Source organism: Lycorma delicatula, chromosome 2, assembly GCF_047948215.1.
Source record: "Lycorma delicatula isolate Av1 chromosome 2, ASM4794821v1, whole genome shotgun sequence".
NCBI lineage: Eukaryota > Metazoa > Arthropoda > Insecta > Hemiptera > Fulgoridae > Lycorma > Lycorma delicatula.
In genome coordinates this window covers 142,206,573-142,231,821 of record NC_134456.1, presented here as the reverse complement: position 1 = coordinate 142,231,821, position 25,249 = coordinate 142,206,573, and the positions used below count along the sequence as shown (strand labels likewise).

The 25,249-nt window shown below is 30.9% G+C and overlaps 1 protein-coding gene across 1 annotated transcript in view; it reads right to left on the bottom strand.

The window, feature by feature from the left end:
* Window positions 1–1,302: 1,302 nt before the first annotated feature.
* usp (retinoid X receptor ultraspiracle) overlaps window positions 1,303–25,249 on the bottom strand; it is a 148,234-nt gene continuing 124,287 nt past the window's right edge. The window contains exons 4-8 of the mRNA XM_075356382.1: window positions 23,275–23,440; window positions 17,871–18,011; window positions 13,587–13,710; window positions 9,301–9,525; window positions 1,303–7,092 (exon numbers count right to left, since the gene is read on the bottom strand). Coding sequence (XP_075212497.1) covers window positions 6,839–7,092; window positions 9,301–9,525; window positions 13,587–13,710; window positions 17,871–18,011; window positions 23,275–23,440 — 910 coding nt within the window. The 3' untranslated portion in view covers window positions 1,303–6,838. The remainder of the gene's footprint in view (window positions 7,093–9,300; window positions 9,526–13,586; window positions 13,711–17,870; window positions 18,012–23,274; window positions 23,441–25,249) is intronic.

Genomic DNA, 25,249 nt, shown 5'->3' with positions numbered 1-25,249 from the left:
TTACAGGAAATAAATTAACTTCTTACAGGATAATTATTCTTATCTCAAACTGGTTATTAATTTTTAATTTACAAATAATTAAATTTGTTATTTTCCTTTAAGTATATTCTTTATTTATTAGAAATAAACCACAAAGCTTTTTAAAAATAATACATTTTCTACTTAATAGAAAACATAAATAATGTCCAATCTTAATGTTAAATGTATTGTTGATCAATATTATATTTTTTAGACATATAACAGGAAAAGCTGCCAGAACTGATAAATTAAAAATTAAATTACTAATCTTTAATTTTTGAAGAGCAAGAAATAATTAAAAAATATGTACTCTGTTATAAAAAAGCGTCAGTTGTAGAAAATGGTTAGTAAAATATGTACATGATAAAACTAAATTTTATCAGTCATTAAATAATAAATTTATCACATTTTATGTTCCAAAGAGTTATACTTAATAGAAACAAAATTTAGCAAGAAGTAAACGTGCAAAGGCTTTCATTACATCCCTCTAAAGTGATTTTTTTTTTTTTTTTTTTTTTTTTATTAGTAAGTTAAATTATGTGTGGAAATCATTAAATTAATTTTAAATGTATTAAATATATCAGAAACAAAGAGTTAAATAAAGAAACACCTGAGTATTGATAAAATAGCCTCTTTGGGAGAATTGAATACTGTTGTGGGCTCAATACTGTTTATTAAATAAATAATTCATGCAGCTAGGTCTAGGTGACCATGATTAGTTAAGAACAATGAACATGATGCAATTCTCTGTGAAATTTGATCAATTTGGGGTGGAATAATATCTGTGTAGATGGTAGTTTGCATAGAGTAAACCACTGACCTAATTGTAATAAACTTTAAAAATACTTGGGTAATTTTTTTCTTAGTGCAGTCAGTCAATGATAAGTTTAATCTACATTTCAGATCACACAACTGCAAAGTGTTGCTTGTACTAAAAATAATTTATTCTACAGACATATAATTATAACGATACATCAATAGTAGGGATGCACATGTGAAAAAATTTAAAAAGAGTTAAATTGTTGGATTATTGATGTTTAAGAATGAGTGATTGAATGATTGTTAGCCAAAAGAAGCTGTTGTATAAATGGTCTTAGGTTCAGCTCAAATGCTTTAGCAAAAAAATTACTGAACTTTTTACCAGAGTAGTTAGATAATAAAGCTGATAAAAATAATTAATTTTTTTTAATATAATAATAAAAATTTTCTATAGTCTGAACATCAACTAAAATCTAAACCTGCTTTTTTCAATAAAGAAAGGTTTTAAAAGATGAGACATGTTACTTATTTTTTGTTTTCTTTTAGAATTATCTAATTTACTTACATGTTTGCAACTTAATTCAGTCTAGTTCTGTTTTGTCGGGGTTCGCATTTTTTTTTTTTTAGTTGGTGATGAAATTATAACTATTCTGTTCTGTCTACTTTTGTAGTTTGTTATTTTACAATAACATTTTTTATCATTTGATTACTATCATTTTTGTTTATATTAAACTGTTACTAATTATTTTACTATATTTTATGGTATTGTAAACTGTCTAACCATGTTCGGTAATTGTATCATGTCCTGTATTCTTCTTGGGTGGACCTAGTCAGCAACTGTAGGTGAGTGACTGAGTGATCACATTTTACAATGTTGTGATGCCAGAATAATATGTATTTAACCCTTCAGGCAGGGAGCATGTGAATGTCACGCACATGTTAAGTTGTAAGTATCGGCGGGTGGACGTGACAGTCTCGCCGTGCGCAGTGCTTGCTTCTAAATTAACACTGCCATCTCGTAATGTTTTTTTGATCAACTGGCTCTGTGTTATCACGAGGCTTCGTTCTTCCCCTCCGTGTTTTTATAACTGCGTAGGATTGCATATTGGTGATGAAATACAATTTTGTTCTACGAAGAAAATTATGCTCTTCTTTCAGTCAGTTGCATTAGCTGTGAGTAAATGAAAATGGTCGGGTCAAGCACGTCGTGTAATCTTACATCAGAACAAATTATTGAAAGTTTAGATGAGACGTGTGAAAGTAACATTAGAATATTTGATAGTGGTAGTGAATTTGATAGTGACGAAAGTGATGAAGATTTTGTGCCAGAAAATCGTACTGAAAATAAAGAAGATTCTGAACAGAGTAGTGGCGATAGTGATGACGATATTGATATACAAGTGAGGCGTACAAGAAAAGACATAGATTGGAGATGGCAAAAAGTGGATGATTCTTCTGCTGAAAATTTTGTTTAAATTGTTGTAATAGTTTTGAAGCTATAATCTTTTACTTTTAGTACTGTAATACAGCTGCTGGTTGGACATTAAAATTATTGACAGTAGGGTAGGGCTTTAAAAATTTAAATACCGGCTTGAAGGGTTAATTGATGCATTAATATTTATGTATAGAAAAGTGATGCTGGAGAATGTTTTTTAATTTCCTATTCTATTAATATAAATACTGAGTTAAACAAAATCATTGAATTTTATTAGTTATCAAGATTTTTCATTTGGACAGCTGAATTAATTTCAATATTAACAGACACCATATCACACAAGATACTAACTCTGTGGAGTCAAAAATGCATTGAAATCAACGGCAGCCCTCAACGCTCTGAAAAATATTGTAATTTTTACAGAAAAAGAAACAATTATGAAGAAAAAAGGCACCTTGCAACTATAAAGTAATTTCAAATAGAAAAACATGACACAGACGAAATTCATAAATGAAATTTCTACAAATATCTTACTGATTCAATACCAACAATTTCCAGACAATTTAATTACAACAAAATTTCCAAGTGCATCAAAAAGTTACTCATCAATTAGAAAAGACACAGGGAAAAACTTTCTTAGGAAAACTTCTTATTAGGGAAGCTGCAACAATAAAATCACTGCAGGTTTATGAAGCAATTTTCCACTAAAGTACATCTTTTATGCCATTTAATTCATTGACAACTGTACATATGTTGACAGTACTTACAGGTATTTTGAAGGGTTCCTATTATGGGAACTACCTGAAAAATTATTTGAAATGAATTATTAAGCTCCAATTTTTAATTATTTAAAAAAAAAAAATTGTTTATTAAATACAATCAATCAGTTGCTAAAGATTTAACTGAATAAAAAAATAATAAATAATACTCATACAATTAAGTATTGCCTGTAAACTTACTTCTGATAATGTTTGGCATGTCGGTAGCATGAAGCTTTGCTATTGGCAAATAACTAACTGGCTTTATCGACTGCTACTGAAGTCATTTTTATTGTACATAAAGAACTGAAAACTTATTAATTCATATGCCTTTATGACAGTGCATTTTTTTTGACAGCGTACTTTTATTTTGATTGTAATACTGCCTATTCAATAAACTCAAATAGAATGATTTTTATTGATAATTCATAGATTTTTTTTTAATGGAAAAAATGAAAAATAGTACATTACAAAAGACTAATTATAAAAGAAGCAAAAATAAAAAAAATAAAAAAATGGATAAGAATCATCATCTGATAAGGAGTAGTACCAAATCCAAAATAAGAATCCAGGTAAAGACAAGAAACAATTATTTTAATATGAAACTGAGGTTTGATAGTCTGGCAAACTGTTTGCCGGCTACCCTCAACCTTATCAGAGTTAAAACAAAGAAGTGTGTTTGAGCTAACACTAAAATGAATTCAAGTACAGAAATGATTCAGTCAGAACCAAGTCATTATCATGACTGAATTTTAACAGGAGCAAAAAAAGGATGAAATGAAAGAAACAACTAAGCGATTATCAAAAGTGGCTAACAAGACAAGACTAAAGATCAATAATAAGAAAATTCTGTACCTAATAAATCAAAAGAAGATATGGTTAATAGTCTTTTGGGTAGATAAAGTCTGTTTTAAGAATGTTATCTTTACATATCACGGCATAACAGTAACTAGCACAAATGCTGGGAGATAAAATTTAGAATTCTAAGGGCTAAGAATAAAGACAACTCCAAACTTGAAAAATAAAAAATCCGTAATTCAGGCTGTTACCAAGACAGATTGAATTTAAACTATATAAAACTTCAAGTTTAGATTACAGATATGACTAATGTTTGAAAAACCGGAGGTAAAGAATAACTATATTTTTATAACAGTAAATAGTCAATTAGAAAAACAGAGAAAGCAAGAAACTGAAGTTGTTTACAAAGTGGGACTTAATAACCAAAGTAACATCAAAGTCTGTCATCATGGTTGAAACATGTTCCTTAAAAAGAAATTTACAGATTCATGCCATACCTGAGACGTGTGGTTAATTGAAACCCAATAACCAAAGAACAATGATATCCACGATCTAGCATTCAAATCTGAATAAAGGCAACTACTTACTACCTTTACTAGCATTCAAAGCTGAGAAACTCACGACTTTGAAATCAGTTGATTTATGTATTTTACCACTAAACCCACCTGGTGGGTTAAACTGAACATGATAAAAATTAATATGATAATGAAGAGCAGAACCTACAGAGAAAGACGGAAGGAGTTGATATACAAGATTATGGGCTGATTAAAACAGGAGGTTAAAGAAGAATTACAGCTGCAGATTCTAAAAGACATGCTACATCTGCTACCTTAGCTGGATGTTAGGTGGCTTCAGCTTTGTTGCTGGCAAGTAACCAGAGCAACAGGAAATTATGAAAAATTACAGAATGGTAGTGCTTGTGTGTGATTGACAACACAGAAGAATGGTCTATCCCAAGGTAGTGTGCTTGCAACAGCTCTTTTCAGCACATATTCAAATGGTTCTTAATTTAAGAGCTGGGTGAACTCAAGAATTTCATCTATGATTATAACATTGCACTCACTGCTCAAGCTGACAGTTCTGAGGAGATTAAGTAATGAACTGAAAGATCTTGAACCTATTACAAGGAAAACCAGCTCAAGGAAAATCATGTTCAAAAGTCTGAACTTCATGTGGGAAGGGACCTAGCTGTCTCACTGTGCAACATATACAGTGAGAACCTCACCCCTCATGCTATACTACTTGCAACAGAGTATGACTCTCTAGTATGGTACAAATCCTGCCATACCAAGGAATAAAAGTGGCATTGAATTAAACATGCTGCATCATCATGGGATGCTTACAACCTATACCTCTGGAGAAGTTTTTTTGTCTGGCCTTGCACCACCTGATATCCAACGCAAAATAGCAGCTCATAAGTAGAAGTTCAAGACTTTAACATCCCAAGTTCATCTTTTGTATGACTATGAACCACCACAGCCATGACCTAGCTTAGGAAAGTTCCCCAATGACCAGTCACGAACTTGCAGAACACCCAAGCAAGCAGGACTTACTTTGTGGTGTGCAAGGTATGCACATCTCAAAGGGTGGAAAACACCCAGTGAAGAACTTCTCCCTGGATACAAGGAGGACTAGGCAACTTGGATATCTCTGAATAGGCTGCGCTCAGGCATCAAAAGATGCAGGACAAATTTACAGAGGTGGGGGTTTCACTGTGGACTCTGTTGCATGTGACTGTGGCTAGACTGTGTGAATAGAGTACAACCCATTTACTTCAGTTTCATCCACACCCAGCCAAATGTACAGAGAAGGAAATGCTTGAGGCAACAAAGGACACACTTGATGTCACTAATTTTTAGCACATACTGTTTAAGCGGCCTGTGAATTGTGATGTATATATATATATTATATTTGTTTTCATCATCTTCTTACAATTTTAATTCTTAACGTAATTTTTTTTTAACTTAATTTTGACTGATCTGAACTTCCAATGAAGTTTTTTGATTTAATTTAGATTTGGTTAAAAATAACGCTTCTGATATGATAATAATAATTAACAATTTAATAACCATATAAATACCACCAATCTTCTTGCCTTTCATATGCCTCGCCAGTTTAATCTGACATGTACAGAACAAACCTAATCGGCTCTTTTGCTTAAAAATAATTTACTCCACTGTTGCTGATCTTATTAATTGAAAAAAAAATCTAAATTAGTTGCTTCTGATTTAAAACAAAATAATACTATAATAATGTACAATTATGCTTGACAATTGAAAACCCTGAATCAATAAATTATTACAATGAATAAATAGAAAAGATCACAATAAATTTCAGCAGCAAGAAAGAAGAACCATCAATTTCACAGTGAGATAGTCAGATAATTTCTCAACTACAGAACTTAAAAAGAAGATAGTAGGATTGAGTCTGATAGATGTGCTTACCATTAATCAGATGTTTTTAACTGATGGTTACAGGTAGGTCTTCATTGAATTTTGAACATGTCAAGACACATTTATAGATTAACATAAATAGAAACAACATAATTTTAAAATGTATTTTTTATATTAAAATATTAAAGTAATCAGATATGACAGAATATTCTGCAACACTGAATGATATGATAACAGAAAGATTATTACTCTATTTATATATGTATATCCTAGAATATTTTCATTAATACTACATTGCGACATTTATTCAGCTCAATCTGATTAAGAAGGTATCTGTACTTATCTTCTCAAATAGTCCTGGAGTAATTAAATGCTCACGTAGAAATAACGTGTAATACTAACTAATGCAACAATTTTGCTGTAGGTCATCATAATATGTGTATCTATACTAATAATTATCACATTGAAATGCTTTGTACATTGGAAACTAACGGTCATGCTATCATTAATCACACATCTAGCTAACCTTTTATTTTACCTTTTTTTTAACCATTCATTCAACTGTTAATTCATTAAAAATTAAAATTTTCTTAAACAAATGTTGTTAGACCTTACAATTCATAGTACTGAGTAGTAGTTGTAGAATTAGTAGCAGCCGACAGACAATTAGACTTTTCTCAAGGATCCGGACGAGATTCTAACATTTCCATCAGAAATGTATCAATAGGTGCATTATCACCAATCAATCTATAAAAGAAAAGATGCTCTAAACACTTGAGGCCGATGGATCTGAGTGATGGCAAACGCAAAAGTAATTTAGCAAATCTGCCAGGTTCATCAGGATGCGTTGTCCTGGTGTATTCTTCTAATGCAGCATATACTTTTTCTCTTAACATTTCAACCTCTTGTGCAGACTTTAAGTCTCTAACATCTGAAATACAATTATTAGTCATAAAGTGATAAAGATAAGATGATACTTTAAAAGACACATATTACTACTTAATCATTCAATCCAGTTAATTTGTGAAGTATAAAGTTTTCCTCTACTTTTTATTTTTTTTAATACTTTTCAGTGCAGATAATTGAATTTCACTATTCCTTCTGATAGTTTAGTAATTTACTGGAGATGGAGTGTGGGGATATCTGACTTTGTGTTAACAACCTCTCGTTTGGAAATGAACAACTTAAATAAAAAAGGAAGAAAAGTAGACAAAGTCATTAAGCTCTACTAAAGAAATAACTGTGAGTGTGATGATACACAACTTAAGAGGATACCACAATGCACAACCTGCAATGTTCTTGGGCTTTTGGGTTGTAGCATACCAGCTGGTTCAAAACAGGTTTGTCTTACAAAAAGTACTATTATGGTCAACTTTTTTGTATGATCGCTGAAGGTAAAACTGACTTTAAGGTTATTATTTTCTTTCTCCAAAGAAATTGGTAATAAGTCAATGGTAGATTTAAGAACGATTAATCAGAAGTTAAACTACCAACTTGCCTATATTCTGTTCTCAATTATCAGAAAGTAATACAAAAATATGTATAGCATACACAACATAATAATTAATATACATGTAAACAAATTCTTTATGTTTCACCAAAATGGTAAATTAAGCGAAAAATCTGAATATGCAGAGTATGTGCAAAAACATCCATTCCAGATTTATTTTAACACATAAAACGTATTATTATTTATTTATTTTACACTATCTTATTTGTCTCAATTACTATAAGGTTTATTCAAATAAAACCGAAATTTGTTAATATTATTATAAATTTATATATTATAAATTTTATTGATATTAGATAAAATTACAAATAAATTACCTTATTTTTCAATATAGTTTCTTTCAACAGAAATACAGTTTCTCCAATGGATAGCAGCTTTCTGATCCCCTCATAAAAAAAACAAGATGGCTGCCCCCAACAACATCCAATTGCACACATATACAATGTACCAATAGTATGGTACATTCACTGTCTGTTTGGCCAGGAAATCAATCAGCAGCATACTTTTTGAGTCCCAAAACAATTGCCAGAACTTTTCCAGCTGATAAACATTTCTTGGCTTTGATTGGCGTCTCCCTCCCCACTTTTCCTGCACACCATACTTTCTAGGGTGCTTTCTAGGGTGTAGTAGTGAACCCATGTTTTAGGTCATAACACGGTCCAAAAGTGGCCTCTTCTTCTTCCTTAAATCAATTCAGACGGCACTGAAAGATGTTTTTCAGGACATTTTCTGTGCCTCAATAAGCAGGCATGGAATCCACCTCGCCAAAACTTTTCTGAAGCCAAGAGTGTCTGATAACATCGAATGTACACACCCAACATTTATCCTCACCTCGGATATAATTTTAGTGATGGTTATGTGGCAGTCACCTTCCACAAGGTCATGAATGTTGTCATCATTGACATTAGTGGATGATGTTTGTGTCTTTCATTCTCCTGCATCACAGACACTTCAAATGTTTTTGGCCCATTAAACATTTGAGTTTTTGATAGGGTAACATCTCTGAATTGTGCCTGGAGTCGAGACAAAATTTCATAGGATTTGACACCTTTGTTGACAAGAAATTGAATTATAATTCATTGTGCAATGTATATGATGGTACCTCCTGCTCAGACATTCTACTACTGACACGAGAACCTGACCTACGGGCATGGCTGACTGGTTGCTCACCTCCACACATATCCATTTCCACAATCACCCATCAGATGAGAATTATACTTTATTTTATTAATTTATTTTGAATTTCATTTTTAAATTAAAAAGCTTAATTGATGAAGAGGGATGATATATTCACTGCTCTCCCTCAGTCTGTGTGGCAAAATTCTGGTTTATGTTTGAATGACTTTTGTACTTGATAAAAAGTATGACCTGTTGTCGTTCTCATATTCAAAGTATTTTCATATAAAACTTCAAGAAAATAAGCTGGAAAATTGAAGTAAAATGTACTGTGATAGCACACTCTTATCAGCAGTTCTTAACATTATTTTTTCCATTATTTTCATTAAAATGGAGGTTCTCATCTTTTGAACAAGACCATCAATTACTCACTCATGAATAGAGAATAAGATAAACAATAAAACAGCAACAAAGAACATTTTAAAAACAAAATAAAAATTACTAACTACAAACCAGGGTTAAAAAGAATGATGGACCGAAGGCATCCAAGTTCAGTCTTATCCATTTTCATTTCTCGCATTTTAGCGACAAGTTCAGTCAATACTCTATCAAATATTGCGCCAACACCAGCCTGGTGAGCAGAATCTCTATGAATTGTGAGCCCTGTGGCAAGGACAATGCCATCCTTCACTTCAACTGATCTATGAGAGAATGCTGCAATCAGCAGCTCATTCCATCCTGAAAATTAAAAAAAAAAAAATTAAAAAGTAAATAGGATATATTATTAATTTATTTACTTACAACTAGCAGACCTGGCAATGCTTTGCTATTGCTAGATTTGAGTGTGTATATATATATATATATATATATTGATTAAATGAACACAATTGAAAGTCTGATAAACAAAATTAACAACATAGAACTTCACAAATTTAATCTATCCCTTTTTCCCTTTTATCTTTTCTCTCAATTTTCCCTTCCACCATTTCCCTTTCCCTTTTTCCATTTTCCCCCTTCCCTTTTATATTTTCTCTCCATTTTCCCTTCCACCATTTCTCTTTTCCCTTTCCATTTCCTTTTCCCTTTTTTCCATTTTCCCCTCTTCCCTTTTACCTTTTTCAATTTTTCCCTTTCTCCCCTTTTCCCCATGCATAAATCGGTCCAGTAGTTTTTTAGTCTATAGCAGACACATATATTGGAAACATTGAAATGGAATTGTATAATATTTATACAATTACAAATATAGTGTTTGTTGCTTTTACATCCAACAGATAGCACTGTTTTTCAAAAAAAGCATGTTTTTACCTGTCACAGATGTGACATCTTAGGTGATATAAATAGTAGGCATATAAAAAAACACACGTATTTGAATGCAACGCTGAGCTAAAATTTCAAAGCAATCGGTGAAGAACTTTTGGAGATTTAAGATTTTGAACAAACAAACATTTACGTTTTTATTTATATAGACGTGAGGTTGTTCTGTTTTTTGTTTTTTATTTAATTTTTTTTTTTTAATACCTATTTTGAATGTTTAAAAAGTCAGAATGAGTTTTTAAGATAAAGATCAGATTGCAGAACAATACCTGGCACCCATTAGTATGAATTGTGTACACCTATAATTAGAAAATTAAATATGTTAACTTATCCTTGTGTTTATATTTATGAATGTCTAATCTTTCGCTAAAGAAAAGGTCACTTATTTTCTAAAAAAAATACCAATCTTTACCAAACTGACAAAAAACTGTTTTCATATACTTCAGCCACAATACTTATACAATGCAACACAATACAATACTTCATCTTACAAGAAAAGCCTATTATGATTCCACTGCCAGTTTTAATAAATTGCCGAACAGTCTGAAAAATCTTCCAACCAATTTATTTAAAATACAATTAAAAAAATTTCTACATTGTTTAACAGTACATAAATATGTACTCAAAGTAATCTTTGATAGCAGCTTCCAAACTGTGAACTATTCTACAGTAATCTTTTTTAATTAATGTATTTACCTTAATATCAATTCATATTTGTATTTAAATAATTAATGTGAACTTTAAACACATAATTTTTTATCTTATAATTTCTTTTTAAATATTTAATTTATCTTATATTGATATGATTAATATAATGTATTATGTTCTGATTGGAAAAAAAAATATTATTAATAAATAACAAAAGGAAAATATTACTTAAACTATATTATATTAAAGATCAAAATGTGACTGCTACTTAAGCATAAATACACATGTAATATTATCATGAAAAAGGTGACAAATATTAAATAAATTAAAAAAAAAAAATTTATAAATTTAAAGTTGAGACTGGAACAATAAAAGATTCCTAAAGTAAACTCAAAATAGATATAAATTAATTATATTATAATAATAGACATAATTTAATAAATTATGAATACAAATAATTCTGTTAAAAAGAAAAATGAAAAAATAAATGAAGATAAATTTGCTTATAATCATTATTATTAGTAACAAAAAAATAAGTAAATAAATTTGATTATAAACTTTTTAGTATAAATCTGCAGAGATTAGAGGATTACATCTAGTCAATTTCAGTATGTGCAAAAAAAATAAAACGGAATAAGTAATAAGAAATTGGTTTTCATGTATCCATTTTCCTAAGTGTTTTTTAATTCAATACCAAGCACCTCATTTGAAAAAACAACATGTTTAATGTTTAAAATATTAGCAAATAATTTTCATAGTTTCTCTTTTTCTGTTTAGCCTCTGGAACCACTGTAAGGTATTACTTAGAGGATGATAGTATGGATGTAAATGAAGTATAGTCTTTTAAAATCTCAGTTCAACCATTCCTGTGTGGTTAATTGAAACCAAACCACAAAAAACTGTTGGTATCCATGATCTACGAGGCACATTCATAAAGTAACGGCAGTCCATTCAGTTCTAAGCACTTTTCGTAACACTGCACCAGTTTCTTTAACCCCTCTGCATGGAAGTTCGCCGCCTGGAAATTGAACCATTTGAAAACAACAGTCTTGAGTTCCTCGTCGTTTTCAAACCGTTACAAAGCCGCTTTTTCAAATGCAAGAAGAGGAAGTAGTCGCTAGGTGCAAGGTCGAGACTATATGGAGGGTGGTCAAAAAGTTTCCAACAAAAATCATAAATCTTCTTCTTGGTTAAGGCAGCAGTGTAAGGATGTGTCTTATCGTGAAGAAGTATTACACCGAAAGACAGTTTCCTATGTTGTCAATTTTGGATTGCACATCTCAGTTTGGTGAGAATTTTGTAGTATATGTCATGTACTATGAAACTGTTGATCCATGTTCCATGAAATCAACCAAAATGATGCCCTTTTCATCCCAAAAAATGGCAGCCAACATTTTTCGACTTTGAGTAAGTACAGAGACTGCTTCAACTTTTTCGCTTTTGGGAAACTTGAATGGCACCACTGCAGTGTCTGTTGTTTTAATCCTGCACTGGTGTAAGATATCCTGGTGTCTTGTTGCCTATAACAATGTGGGAAAACAAATCATCTCCATCTTTTCAATAGTGGTCCAAAAATGCTTGTCCAATGCACATTCTTTGCTCTTTGTGTTCGTCGGAGAGCATTTTCAGTACCCAACTTGCACACGATCTGTGATATCCAAACCTTTTTGTGACAACTGTGTAGATAGAGATACATCCAACATGTGGAAATTCATCAGCAAGAGCACTAATCATCAATTGCTGATCACATCGCAGTTTTTGATTCACTTGTTCATGATTTCATCGATCTGAATACTGGGCCTGCCACGCTGCTCTTTGTCATGCACATTTGTACGATCATTTATAAATTCTCGACACCATAGTCTAATCTTTCCTTTACTCATTACTGTAGGTCCATACAGTAGGCACAACTCCAGATGAATTTCAGCAGCTGAAGACCCTTTTGCACACAAAAATCAAATCACAGTGCGCATTTCACAACTGGCGGGAAAAACAATTGTCCTGGACATTGCGATCTGCATTCACTGGCAGGCAAACGACTACTGAATCAAAACAACTGCAGTGGCTTCATAAATAGCCGATAGATGGCTCTGCTTACGTGAAACTGTGTTCAGATTTGCTAATATTTAAATATAAGCCAAAGACCCTTAGCCTCGTAATATTCAAATCCATATAAAAGTAACTGCCTTTACTAGGATTTGAACCTTAGAACTCTCGACTTCAATATCAGTTGATTTACGATGATAAGTTCACCACTAGACCAACCTGGTGGGTAACTGTCATAGTTTAGGCAACCTAACATGCCATTCCAATAAAGGACACCCACTACTGAGAATAGAAAAAGATCTGAAAACCATACTTAGAAAAAAAAAGAAGTTATGTAATTTTCCATTTATTGGTCTTCTTTATTAGCAAAATATACTACTATACATCAGCAACACAAAGCAGCCCAAAATGCAAGTAATATTCAATGACATACAAGAGACACATGCTATTTATTACAGAAACTGACAATGAAGAGAACATCATTACTATCAGAGAAATCCAAGTCAGATGTTTGCAAATGTCATAACTGGAAGACTGAAGACATAACAGAATGAACAAATACATAAAATTAAATGTAATTAAAGTAAAATTTAGTAATGCTAAAACTTAAATTTATTATTTTATCAGTACAATTTTCGCCATTATTTAAACTCTACCTACAGAGTGAAACTTTACCTTTCTTTAATTTTCCCAAATATAAAAAATAAAGTTTAGCTTATATGTTAGGTTTTATAACTTATAAACTATAAAAATCATAAATAATTGTTAAAAAATAAAAAAAAAATTATTACCTGCTCTAAGAAGTAATACTTGATCTTCAATAGGTAATGCTGTAAAATGAGGTATGTGTTTAGCCCATTCTACAAGTTGAAAGAGCTGTTTATCAGCAGCTTGGCAAATATTGGTTACAGTATCCTGTAAGAACAATAAACCTATTAATAATGAAATACCTTTATTTTATTTAAAAAAAAAATTGCTTTGCGTAAATAACCCAAACTGAAAAGGCTTTTAAATTTAAAAAATTATCAAAAACATCCAGTAAACAACAATATTTATTTCAAAGAAATGATGCACAGAAGGTTAGAATTAGAAAGGAAACTCGAAGTATAGGGTTTGATGCTATAGATCAGGAATTTTATTATTTAATAAATAATAATTACATTCTTATTCAATAAGAATAACATTTCTTCTGTTATGATTTTTTACGAGTTATTATTTCAAATATAATTAAAATTGTCTTATATTTGAATACAAAAGGTCAGACACAGCAAATTAAATTTTTTATCTAAGAACTGAGACTGTTTTTTTTTCTTGTGGGGCAAACTATGAGCAGGTTTTCCCCCAATCAGAAAACAAGAACACAGTGTTGATAAATTTATTGAAAATATTTTATAACATGTAAACAGTGAGAAGAAAAAGAATAAAAGAAAATGTGAAAAGCAGAAATATAACTACAATGTACAGAGATTGATAAAAGGTTTATTACATGGTAATGCCTTATCGGCTGGTCACAATAGCATGTAATGTGTGGCTATAACACCTTAAAACTTAAAAAATAGAAAGACTGTGTAGTAAAGCAGTGTTTCAGCATCCAAAGATTATATATGTTTTACAACAAAAATATATGGAAATTTACCAAAATCAGTAAGAATTATATTTTAATAGTACACACTAGTAGGTTTTCTTTCTTTTTCCTGTTTAGCCTCCGGTAACTACCGTTTAGATAATTCTTCAGAGGATGAATGAGGATGATATGTATGAGTGTAAATGAAGTGTAGTCTTGTACATTCTCAGTTTGACCATTCCTGAGATGCGTGGTTAATTGAAACCCAACCACCAAAGAACACCGGTATCCACATTCTAGTTCAAATCCGTGTAAAAATAACTGGCTTTACTAGGACTTGAATGCTGGAACTCTCGACTTCAAAATCAGCTGATTTGGGAAGACGCGTTCACCACTAGACCAACATGGTGGGTACACTAGTAGGTTAGTTTAAGATTAATTACAATCAGTTAAAAAACAATACAAATGATAACTAAGATATTTATTGAAAGTGTGAAGGTTTCCAAGGTCTGATATAACTAAATGTTAAATAAAACATATTCTAAAACTTGCAAAAAAAGCACCAAAAATATGAATCCCCAAACCTACTAATGAAGGATAAAAACCACAATCTGGCCCATAGCAATAAAGACAATGGGGAAATCCTAGCTAAATACTTCAATACTCCTAAACTGTGAAGAACCGAAATAACTACTAAATCTCACAATACCAGCATCCGAATAACAACACTACTGGAAAACATCAACCCTCCAGCAATAAAAGAAGTCTACCAAGCACTGGGTGAGATAAAGAATTACAAAACATTGGGTAAAGATCAGAAGACCTTTGTAGAAATCTGTAAACATTTAAGAAGACCCCCAAAAATCATCCTTCAGTAACAGATTTTCAACATCTGTATCAAAGAAGAACTACCAGAACACTGGATGAGAGCCCTCATCCACCCGCTATACAAAAAGCAGATACTCTGACAACTACAGGGGAATCTCACTCCTACACACAATATATAAATGAAATTCAGAGGCGAACTCCTGGAATCATTTGAGATCAAACACAACTGTGCCAAGGCAATGGTTTTCTCACTGCTACTATTCAACTGCACTCTGGAAATGGTAATGAGGGAATGGTTCAAAAAATGTCCCTCAAAAATAAAAATAGGCCAAAAATCAAAACAAACTTCCTCGGTTTCACCAACGATTTGGCACTCCTAGCAAATGACATTGACAAAGCTAAAACACAGATATTAGAACTTCAGAACATTGCAAATAAAACTGATCTCATAATCATTTGAAAAGACAGAATTATGCTCCAAAAACCAACACAATTAAAAGAAGTAAACATAAATGGTAATAAAATCGAAATAGTAACCCAATTTAAATAACTTACAGAAATAACAACAATCTACATGAAAACTTTCAATCCAAACAAGAACAAACGAACTAGCTAAAGCACAAAAATTAATCTGGTACACCTTCAGTAAAATATGTCTACCCATAAATCCAAAAGTAAGACACTACAAAACAGTTATAAAACTGAAAGTCACATATGCAGCAGAAACACTCTTCCACCTGAATACTCTTCCACGTATTCACGTGGAAGAGTTTTTTCCACGTATTCACGTGGAAGAGTATTACACTGGTATACACCTGAATATATGGCAGACTCCAGAAAATTGAAAGAAGATCTGGAAGAACCTGCAACAAATAAAAGTACCAGAAAGACGGGCAGTGGTGGGTTGTACCCAGCAAAGTCATGTGCAAACAGTAGGACCCATCACCAATTCTATGCGTAAGAGAAAACTAAGATTCTTAGTCCTCATGGATACATCATGAGGATGCAAGATTCAAAATTTCTGAAGCAGCTGGTGCAGTATAATCTAGACTTGAAAAATACCAAGAGAGGATGCAGATAGATCAGAGAAATAAGAAAGGATCGGAAAGAAATTGGCCCTACACCAGAGGACACCATAGACAAAATAAAATTAAACAAAAAATTAAGGACAAAAACATTCGCTTCACACTCACAACATAAACATTTTCTACATCAAAAAGGACACAGAGATTGTAACATATGAAAAAGTACTGGAAGGAGTGCAACGCCCAGTCACTTTAAAAAGACTTGGATAATGGACAGATTAAAGTGATCCTATATGGTCATAACAGATGGAAAAAAAACATATTCTTTAATTTTTTTATTAATATGCTAAAAATTTATCTCATATGAAATTAATGTAATGTTAATTACAATATAACGCCATATCATTATTTAAATAACTATTTCAGATATATAAAAGTAAATTTTATCACTTTTCCTGTGAATTCAAAGGAATCTACTTACAGTAACATTATTTATAGGAAAATAACAAAACGGTTTAAATAATTTTTCACTTAACAGGCTATTTCTTGCTCCCAAAAGAGTTAGTTAACACTACACTATCTAATGTAGGCTCGCTGAACATAGCTGTAAGTAGTTTTTAAAAAAATCATCAGATGGTAGCATAATCCAGCTGGATAACATTAAGATAGCACACATGGAAGTACAGCTGTTTAAAAATGGCAACCATGCTTGAAGAGTGCACATAAGACAAGCAGTGTCTTGCGGACAAAAGGGACTCTCTGCAGTCATAAGGAAATGTTTTATTTACGGTGAAAAGTGACTTTTTATCACATAATTTTGACAGCACACATTGAAGCTGATAGTTCTCTCAAGGCCACTCAAAAGTTGGTGAAAAAGACTGACCTGGTTATCCTATTCAGAGGGGTGAGGCAAAACCAATGGTGTGACAAGTGGAGGAGATGATTAAGGTGATGTATTTAGCTAGGAACTTCAATAGCATTTTTTCAGAATCGAGCCTGCAGCATAACATGCGATTGTTTGGATTTCCAAACTGAGCCATCTGTGCCATGAGGAGTAGATAACTAACTGAGGAAAACAAAATAAACTAAATGGGTTTATATTTGACATCTCTTTGCCTACCAAAGAAGATAATGCCTAAGGAATGTTATGGAAACAATTCGTAGGTGTATCACCTACAGGTTAATATAATGGAAATACCCTTCCTCTTATCATTCAAAATTTCAAGGTTATGTTTTAATGTTTTGGATTTTCAAGTGTTCTGCAGGCTCATTTCCCAAAGAGGATTATAATATGAATGCTGTGTCACACTTTGAGCTCGTGTTGATAGTTCATGCTGCAAATCAAAAGGCAATGTCCAGGCCTAATGGCTAAAGAGGCATTGTTTCATCAACCTGCAGTCTGGGCAGTAATTATCATCTTCACTGCTTGCCCTAAAAAATAAATAATTTTAGGATGAAAGAAAAGCCTCTATTAATCAAAATTGAAAGAATGGTCAGAACAATGACCATTCTCTTTCACAGTTTGGGTAATGTAATCATGAGGTTGCAAGATACAAATGTCATTTCCGTCCCAGCGACTGAACATTCATAACACAAAACAACCTTTTTTGCTCTCCACATCATCTTTAATTTTTTTAAATACTGTAGAAATGACTTACTTCTAAATCAAGTGCAGGTTCATTCTTACACTCTACTCTTTTTTCGGCTTCAAGGATTCTTTCCACAGGCATGTCAGTGTGCATACTACTCGTTGATTCGACTTCATTTTGATCCCTCTCCTTTGTCCTTTGTCTCTCTTCCTGCAACAATAAAAAAAACTTATGAAAAATAAATAATAATGTGTTATTAATATTACATTATGTTTTATAAAATATTAATATATATAATTATATTAATTAAAATTACAATGTTTTATAAAATTACATTACATATTAATATACACGTCAAATATGTAACATAAGTATTAAATATGTATATTATCAATCAGACTGTAGTAATTGATGTGGCAAAATGTGTTCTGTGAGAGCTCCTGCAGTAGTAGTTATACTGAGAAAAGTACAGTTGAGTCATAAGTAAATAGAGACAATCTAATTATGAGCGATTTTGATTTAAATGAAGTTAACAATATTAATTTCAATTTTTATTTGAGATTTAACATGTTTACATAATTTTATTTTGTGTCTTAATTTAAATCTGTAAAATTCTGTCCCAGTTGAAAACTGCAATTACTTCATTTTATATGAGTAGTGTATCAGTAGATATCCATTACTTCTTGAAGAGTTATTATTCTGCTATTATAGATGAATTCAACTTATTGAAGAATTCAGATGAACCAGTTATCAATGATTAAAATCAATAAAAATATTTTCTAAAAAAAAAAGCACAATGTGACAAATGTAAAACTTATTTTCATTTGTTGTATATAAATCTAATTAAATGTGATGTGATTTTCCTTCGATGTGACTTATCAATCCTTATAAGGTCAGGATTTAGTGATGATAATGGTGATATTGCAAATTTATCCATAACAAAATTTTTATATGATGTTAGCAGTATCCTGGATTCAATATGCTTGTAAACCATGTGGCATTCTGATGTCACAAAATAAAAATGTTATGGATATCTGTCAGAGATCAAAGTATGACTGGAACAAATTGGATACAGGAATTATTGTGGGAGACATTTCAATAAGGAGAAGGTGTTGGCAAGGCCAAAAGTTAAAAAAAAATCTGTTTACTTAACTTGAATACTAACAAACCAATTAATATTAATCAATTCTTGTTGAATAGAGAAAGAGCATTGTCTGGAAAAGCTCACTCAAGAACCCGATACTTTTAAATTTCTTTGAATTGGCAGAGCTGGAAAAATAAACACGAGAAGGGGCAAAAATGAACAAGTTCATCTAATCTCTGATAGTGATTTAGTGAAGCTGAAAATGTTTAAGTGATTTTTTTCTGATTAGTAATTTTTTATTTTCAATTTTACCTTAACTAATGATAACAGTTATTCTATGTATTATCAAACTGTGAGAGGGCTTGAACAAAAATGAATGATTCCTTTTTTGTTTCACTAAATTCTACTAATTATGTGATTGTACTGTTTTAAAGGAGATATTATCAGAAGAAGGTATTTTTTTAGTCATGAATTGTTTGATAATATATGTTGCGTCGCTTGCATAAGATCGAACTATTCAAGTAGCACCACTCCATAGCGCTACTGTCTTGTACACCATGTGATACAAAATATTAGTTTTACTTCTTTTTTACATATGTAATATTATTAGTTTTAATTCCTTTTTTTTACATAATGTTTTTCTTCCTAATTTTATTCATTAATTGTTAGTGCACGAAGAGAGCAATTACACAACATGGCCAAGTCGCCAACTATTATGTATCAATATTCTTTTGTTTAAAGTGTTAGTATCATTTCTTGTTAATAAAGTTGTTATGTTCAATTCAGTGTTTATTCTACAGTCCATTAATCAAATTAAATTTCAATTATCAATACAATACAATATATATAATGAATTTAGATGGTTAGATGTTGTAGCATGTGATGGAAAGTTATAATTGCAGTTAGTACCAGTTTAGATCAGCTTCAGCTTTTAGAAATGAACTATTATGAGTTAAAAAAACACTGGCCACAACCTCAATTTCTACTTAACAGTAATAAACATATTTGACAGTAGGCCTAAATGGTTATAAGGAATTCTTTGAAGTGTCTGATAATGATGTTAATGTTGTTTCCTCTGATAATCTAATCTTGGGCGATTTTAATTTAAATTAAGTTAACAATATTAATTTAAATTTTTCTTTGAGCTTCAACAAGACTAGATGTTTACATAATTTTATTTTGTATTTTAATTTAAATCTGTAAAATTCTGTTCCAGATGAGAACTGCAATTACTTGATTTAATATGATATGAGTACAGTAGATATCAATGTGAATTATATCCATTATTTCTTGAAGACAGTTATCATTCTGCTATTATAAATGAATTCAACTTATTGAAGAATTCACATGAAACCAGTTATCAATGAAAAGTCTAGTAAAACTTTCCTAACAAAAATTATTTTTCTTTATCTTCTTATTATTACTGATCTATCACTTATTAATTCATTTCTAACACAGTTATTATCTCTAACTTCTACTTACACTATATATACTAAGTTAATATAATTTATTTATGTTGTTTTGGGGTTTTGTGGCATATCTTTTTCTTCAATTATTAAAAAATTAGTTTTTCCACTATTTTGGGGTCTTACATCTGATTTACAAAATTTATATTTATATATTTTAAGCATTTAAGTAAACCTTATAATAGTACATTTGAACCAACTTAATAGCTTACACCGTTTATGATTATAAAATGTTATGTGTACAAAATGTTAATTTTGGCGGCCATTTTGTGGTGAACACAATGGCCAGTCACAGCCATTCATGCATTTTTGTAATCTCTAACAATGCTTAATCTGAATCTGAAATCATAATCTGAAACAAGAAGTGTTCACACACACACATATTGAATTCAATAACAAACTGTTTGTTTGTTAAAAATTACGTCAGTTAATCAATTGCTCTAATTTTAAGAATGCTAATATTTCTTTGCTTTACTGTAATTTAAGGAATTCAGAATGTAGTAGTTTATACAATTATAAGAATAATAATGCAGATCACTACTATATCTTGTACTGAGAATTGTTTTATGGATTTGTACACTATCTTACAGGTAATTAAACCTAAATATCCTTCTTGGTTTAATTAAACAAGTATATAAAAAATTAAAAACAAAACTAAGGCTGCTCGAAAGAAACACTATTCTCAGTATTACTTGAACAAATTTAGGTACTTGAGCTATACTTTTAATCATTTTATTGCACTCACAAATAAGCAGTGTATAAATGATTTACAGCAGAAAAAGCTTTTAAATTGACCAATCTGTCTCTGTGATGAATAGTACAAGATTCTTAGCAATCTTTTCCAAGAATTTGCTGATTATTTTCTTTCATGTTTAATTTTGTTCCTGATTCAAACCATAGTTTTGATGATATGAACAAAAATCTATGTTCTAGCAGATTCAATTGTCGGCATAACATTTTAAGTAGAGATGATTTTAAGAGTTCTATTAGGTCCTTACTCTAAGAGATCAACCGAACCTGATCCCCCCCCCCCCCCTATTACTAAAGGATGCACAAAATTCTTATTGGATTCACTTTTTTTTAAATTTAATTTATCACTGAAAGTAAAAATATTTTCTTCAATAATGGAAAAGAAATTTTAGTAATCCCAATACCTACAGTGGGAAACTCAAGAGAGATTTCTAAGTATAGGCCCATGTCTGTTATAAACTCTTCACCAAAAGTACTCAAGCATGTAATTTATAAAAAAACGTTTTAACAATATTAAGTATCTTGTTACTTTTTTCTAACATGGATTTATACCTAGACATGCTTTTATGAAGGACCTTCTTTTAACAGTGCTGTAAGGGAACAGATTGTGCCTTCTACTAATATTTATTAATTGATTACACTCATGTAAATCTAAATTTTTATTGTTTGCCAGTGTTGTGAAAATTTATAAATCAGTTAATTGTTTATAGATTGCTTCAAATTGATATTGATAATCTAGCTGCATGGGTCTAATTAATAAGAATGAATTAAATAAATAAAAGTATTAGTTTTCACTTGAAAACCACAATATAATAAACATAGATATATAATAGATAATAAACAACTTGAAATAGATGGAAATAAAAAATTTGGAATACTGCTTTGTAGCGTCTTATGTATGACCAACATATGCATCAACTAATACCAAAGTTAAATCAGTAAATTTAAAAAAAATATTTTTATACTAAGTTTGTCAGAAAGTTTCTGCCTTGTTTCTTTATAGACTTATTTCTCTTATCAAAATAATAACTTAAGATGAAAATTTTTTTGAGCCTACACTAACGCCTTCATGTCCTTCCAAATGAATAAATAAAAAATTCAATTATAGGATTTGGCTCATGGTCCTCCTAAGCCAATCTACCTATTTTTTTGTCTTGGAAATATTTCAATTGGATGCTGAGTTACAGACCAATCAAAATGAGCTGGCACTCAATCTAGTTGGAAATACTTGCAGCTTCATGTTATCACGGAGTCTTCTCTAAAAGCTGAAGATGCTCATTTTGAAAGAGATTTAAAGAGCCACCTCCAGTGAGCAAATGATTAAATACATGAGGTCTGATCAGAACATTCATATTACAACACCTCAAACTTTTATTGAAAAATAATTTTGAAACTTTGAGTAAGAGGTTGTATAAGGATTGTCTTTCTAAATACAATTCTTATATTGTTAAAATCTTTGTGTTTATATGTTGTTTCTACAGTGAAAAATAACTGAATGGGCTAATGCATTATTTTCAAATAACCACTGGCAGTAATCGGTTTTCTGATCACAATCATGATCTTCCAGAGGAACATGCAGAAAACTATGTGTACCTGTTGAAGGACTTCAATGTATGATTGGGAATATCTGTTCAATATTAATATTTTACCTGTTCTAAATTCAAGATGAATTACCCTCTTTCTCTAACTTGTTTATAAGTATACCTGTCTATGAACAGGTATGAATAACTGTCTATTGGAAATGATTTAGTTCAGAAACGGTTGATGATATTCTTCAACAGCTTCACTAGCAATACCAATGCAGTACAGATAAAATGTTTATCTTGTGTTTCTGGTTTCTGAATTTATATGGCATTTCACTGATATTATTCCAAATCATTAATAGTGAATTTTAAGAATACACAATAATATAAAAATGGATTTTTAAAAAAATTATTCAGTTTAAAAAACTTAATTACTGTACATCAAATTTTCTCAGAATTAAATTCTCTAAAATTTTGTCTTTATGTTTGATTTAGTTTTTGGAAATTTAATATGGTAAATTTGTGTTTAACTAACAATGAGAATATTGAGTACATGATTAAAACCAAAGTAACAACAAAATTACTTTAAAAAGTCATGTCAATCAATACCTTGTTTGGGAATTAATACTAACATTAAAATAAATAATTACCTGTACCGCTTCTCTTTTCATGCCCATTGAAAGGCATTTTTGATATCTGCAGTACTGGCATCTATTCCTTTGTCGTTTATCAATTAAACAGCTTTTCTCTTCCCGACAGGCATATGACAAATCTTTTCTAACTGTCCTCTTGAAAAACCCCTTACAACCTTCACAACTGTAACACAAATAAAATAAAAGTAAATATATAAAATCAAATCATATAAAATCTGTAAATATATAAAATCATCTCTAAAAGTCTTTTTTAAAATAAAATATTGTTTTTCATGCAAATGAAAACCTTACAAAAGTATTACTGCAAAAATAAGCCTAGTCAAAATGCGGTCCATTTTAATCACTTGCACAAGATTTAATAGAACGAATACTTCCAAATAGGATTGAAATAATTTTTAATTAGCATTTTCTAGAATAAAAATAGTGGCCATTCATTCTTTTAACATTGAAATCTCTGTATTTGGTACTATTTTAGGCTGAAATCCTAAGTATTTAACTGTGATCAGAATATAATCTCATTTGTTCAAATATAATTTTGAATAATTGAGATTTGGTGGAAATTATTCCAATTTTGTGTGTAAACATTTAAATTTAAAACTGAAAAAATAATCCAATCTGAAAAGAAAATACTGTTCCAGTTACTGTTTCTCCAGCAAGAAATAAATAATTTTCAGCTGCAATCAAAACCACAGAATTTTACTTCTCAACAATAATTTATATTTAGTTATTTAGAAATACTATAGTTATCTACACACCAAGTAGGTCATCAAAATATTAACCTATTGAATAATCAATGTACTAGTGACAATGTCAGTTTATCAAATTATCCAATCTGTAAACAACCAGAAAAGATTTTTCAGTAAGTTGTATGACTTTTGGAGAATATTTCACAACAATTCTCTACAATTCTATTTGTACTCTGATTTCTATTTGTACACTCTCTTTACAGTAACTGAATTTCCAGTAAAAGTCATATTTTGTCGCTAGTTCCTCTAGCAAACTCCAGTTCCTGAGTTCATCATACAACTGATGTCAGTAACAGACTAGTTCTGTCTGTCATTAATATGAAAAATAATCCAGAAAAAAATGTTTGTATCAGGCCAAGAATTTAGCATTTAATTAGTTTTTCTTGAAGTAGTCCAATGATATTAATATAAGTTGTCAAATTTATATTAACATTAATCATAACATTATATTCATATGTATCTATAACTGTTTTTAATGCAAATATTGCAAAATATCAATAATTTTTAATTCTAGGAAGTTTTGAGATGTGAGTTTCTTATTTAATGTTTTATGAATTATTTTGTTGAATAAAAAACCAAAAATAATAATACTTTCAAATAATAATTGATTCACAGTTGTTATAAATACTCTTTTCTTTCTTTTTCCTGTTTAGCCTCTGGTAATTACCATTCATATAATACTTCAAAGAATGAATAAGGATGATATGTATGAGTGTAAATGAAGTGTAGTCTTGTACAGTCTCAGTTCGTTTATATATATGTTCAGTATCATTTCGTTTAGTTCTGAACACGCAGCTAGCACGTAGACATGTCTACAACAATAGCGTCTCCCGCCAAGTGTGAAGTGCGTGTGGGAATTCGATTTCTTCAGGCTGAGGGGTGTAATGCAGCTGAAATTCATTGACGAATAAGTAATTTGTACGGTGAAACATCAATGAGTGACAGCAAAGTGCGACAATGGTGCAGGAACTTTAAAGCAGGATGTACAGATGTTCATGATGCAGGTGGTCATGGAAGGAAGCGAGTGTGACAAAGAAGCTCCTGCAGTGTTTTCGTTGGGAAGTGTTTGATCACCCACCATACAGCCCAGACTTGGCTCCATCCGATTTTCACCTCTTTGCTCACATGAAACGCTGGCTAGGAGGACAACATTTTGGCACAGACATCGAGCTGCAGACCAGCATAGAAACATGGCTGAAAACACAGGCGGCTCCGTTCTATGATGA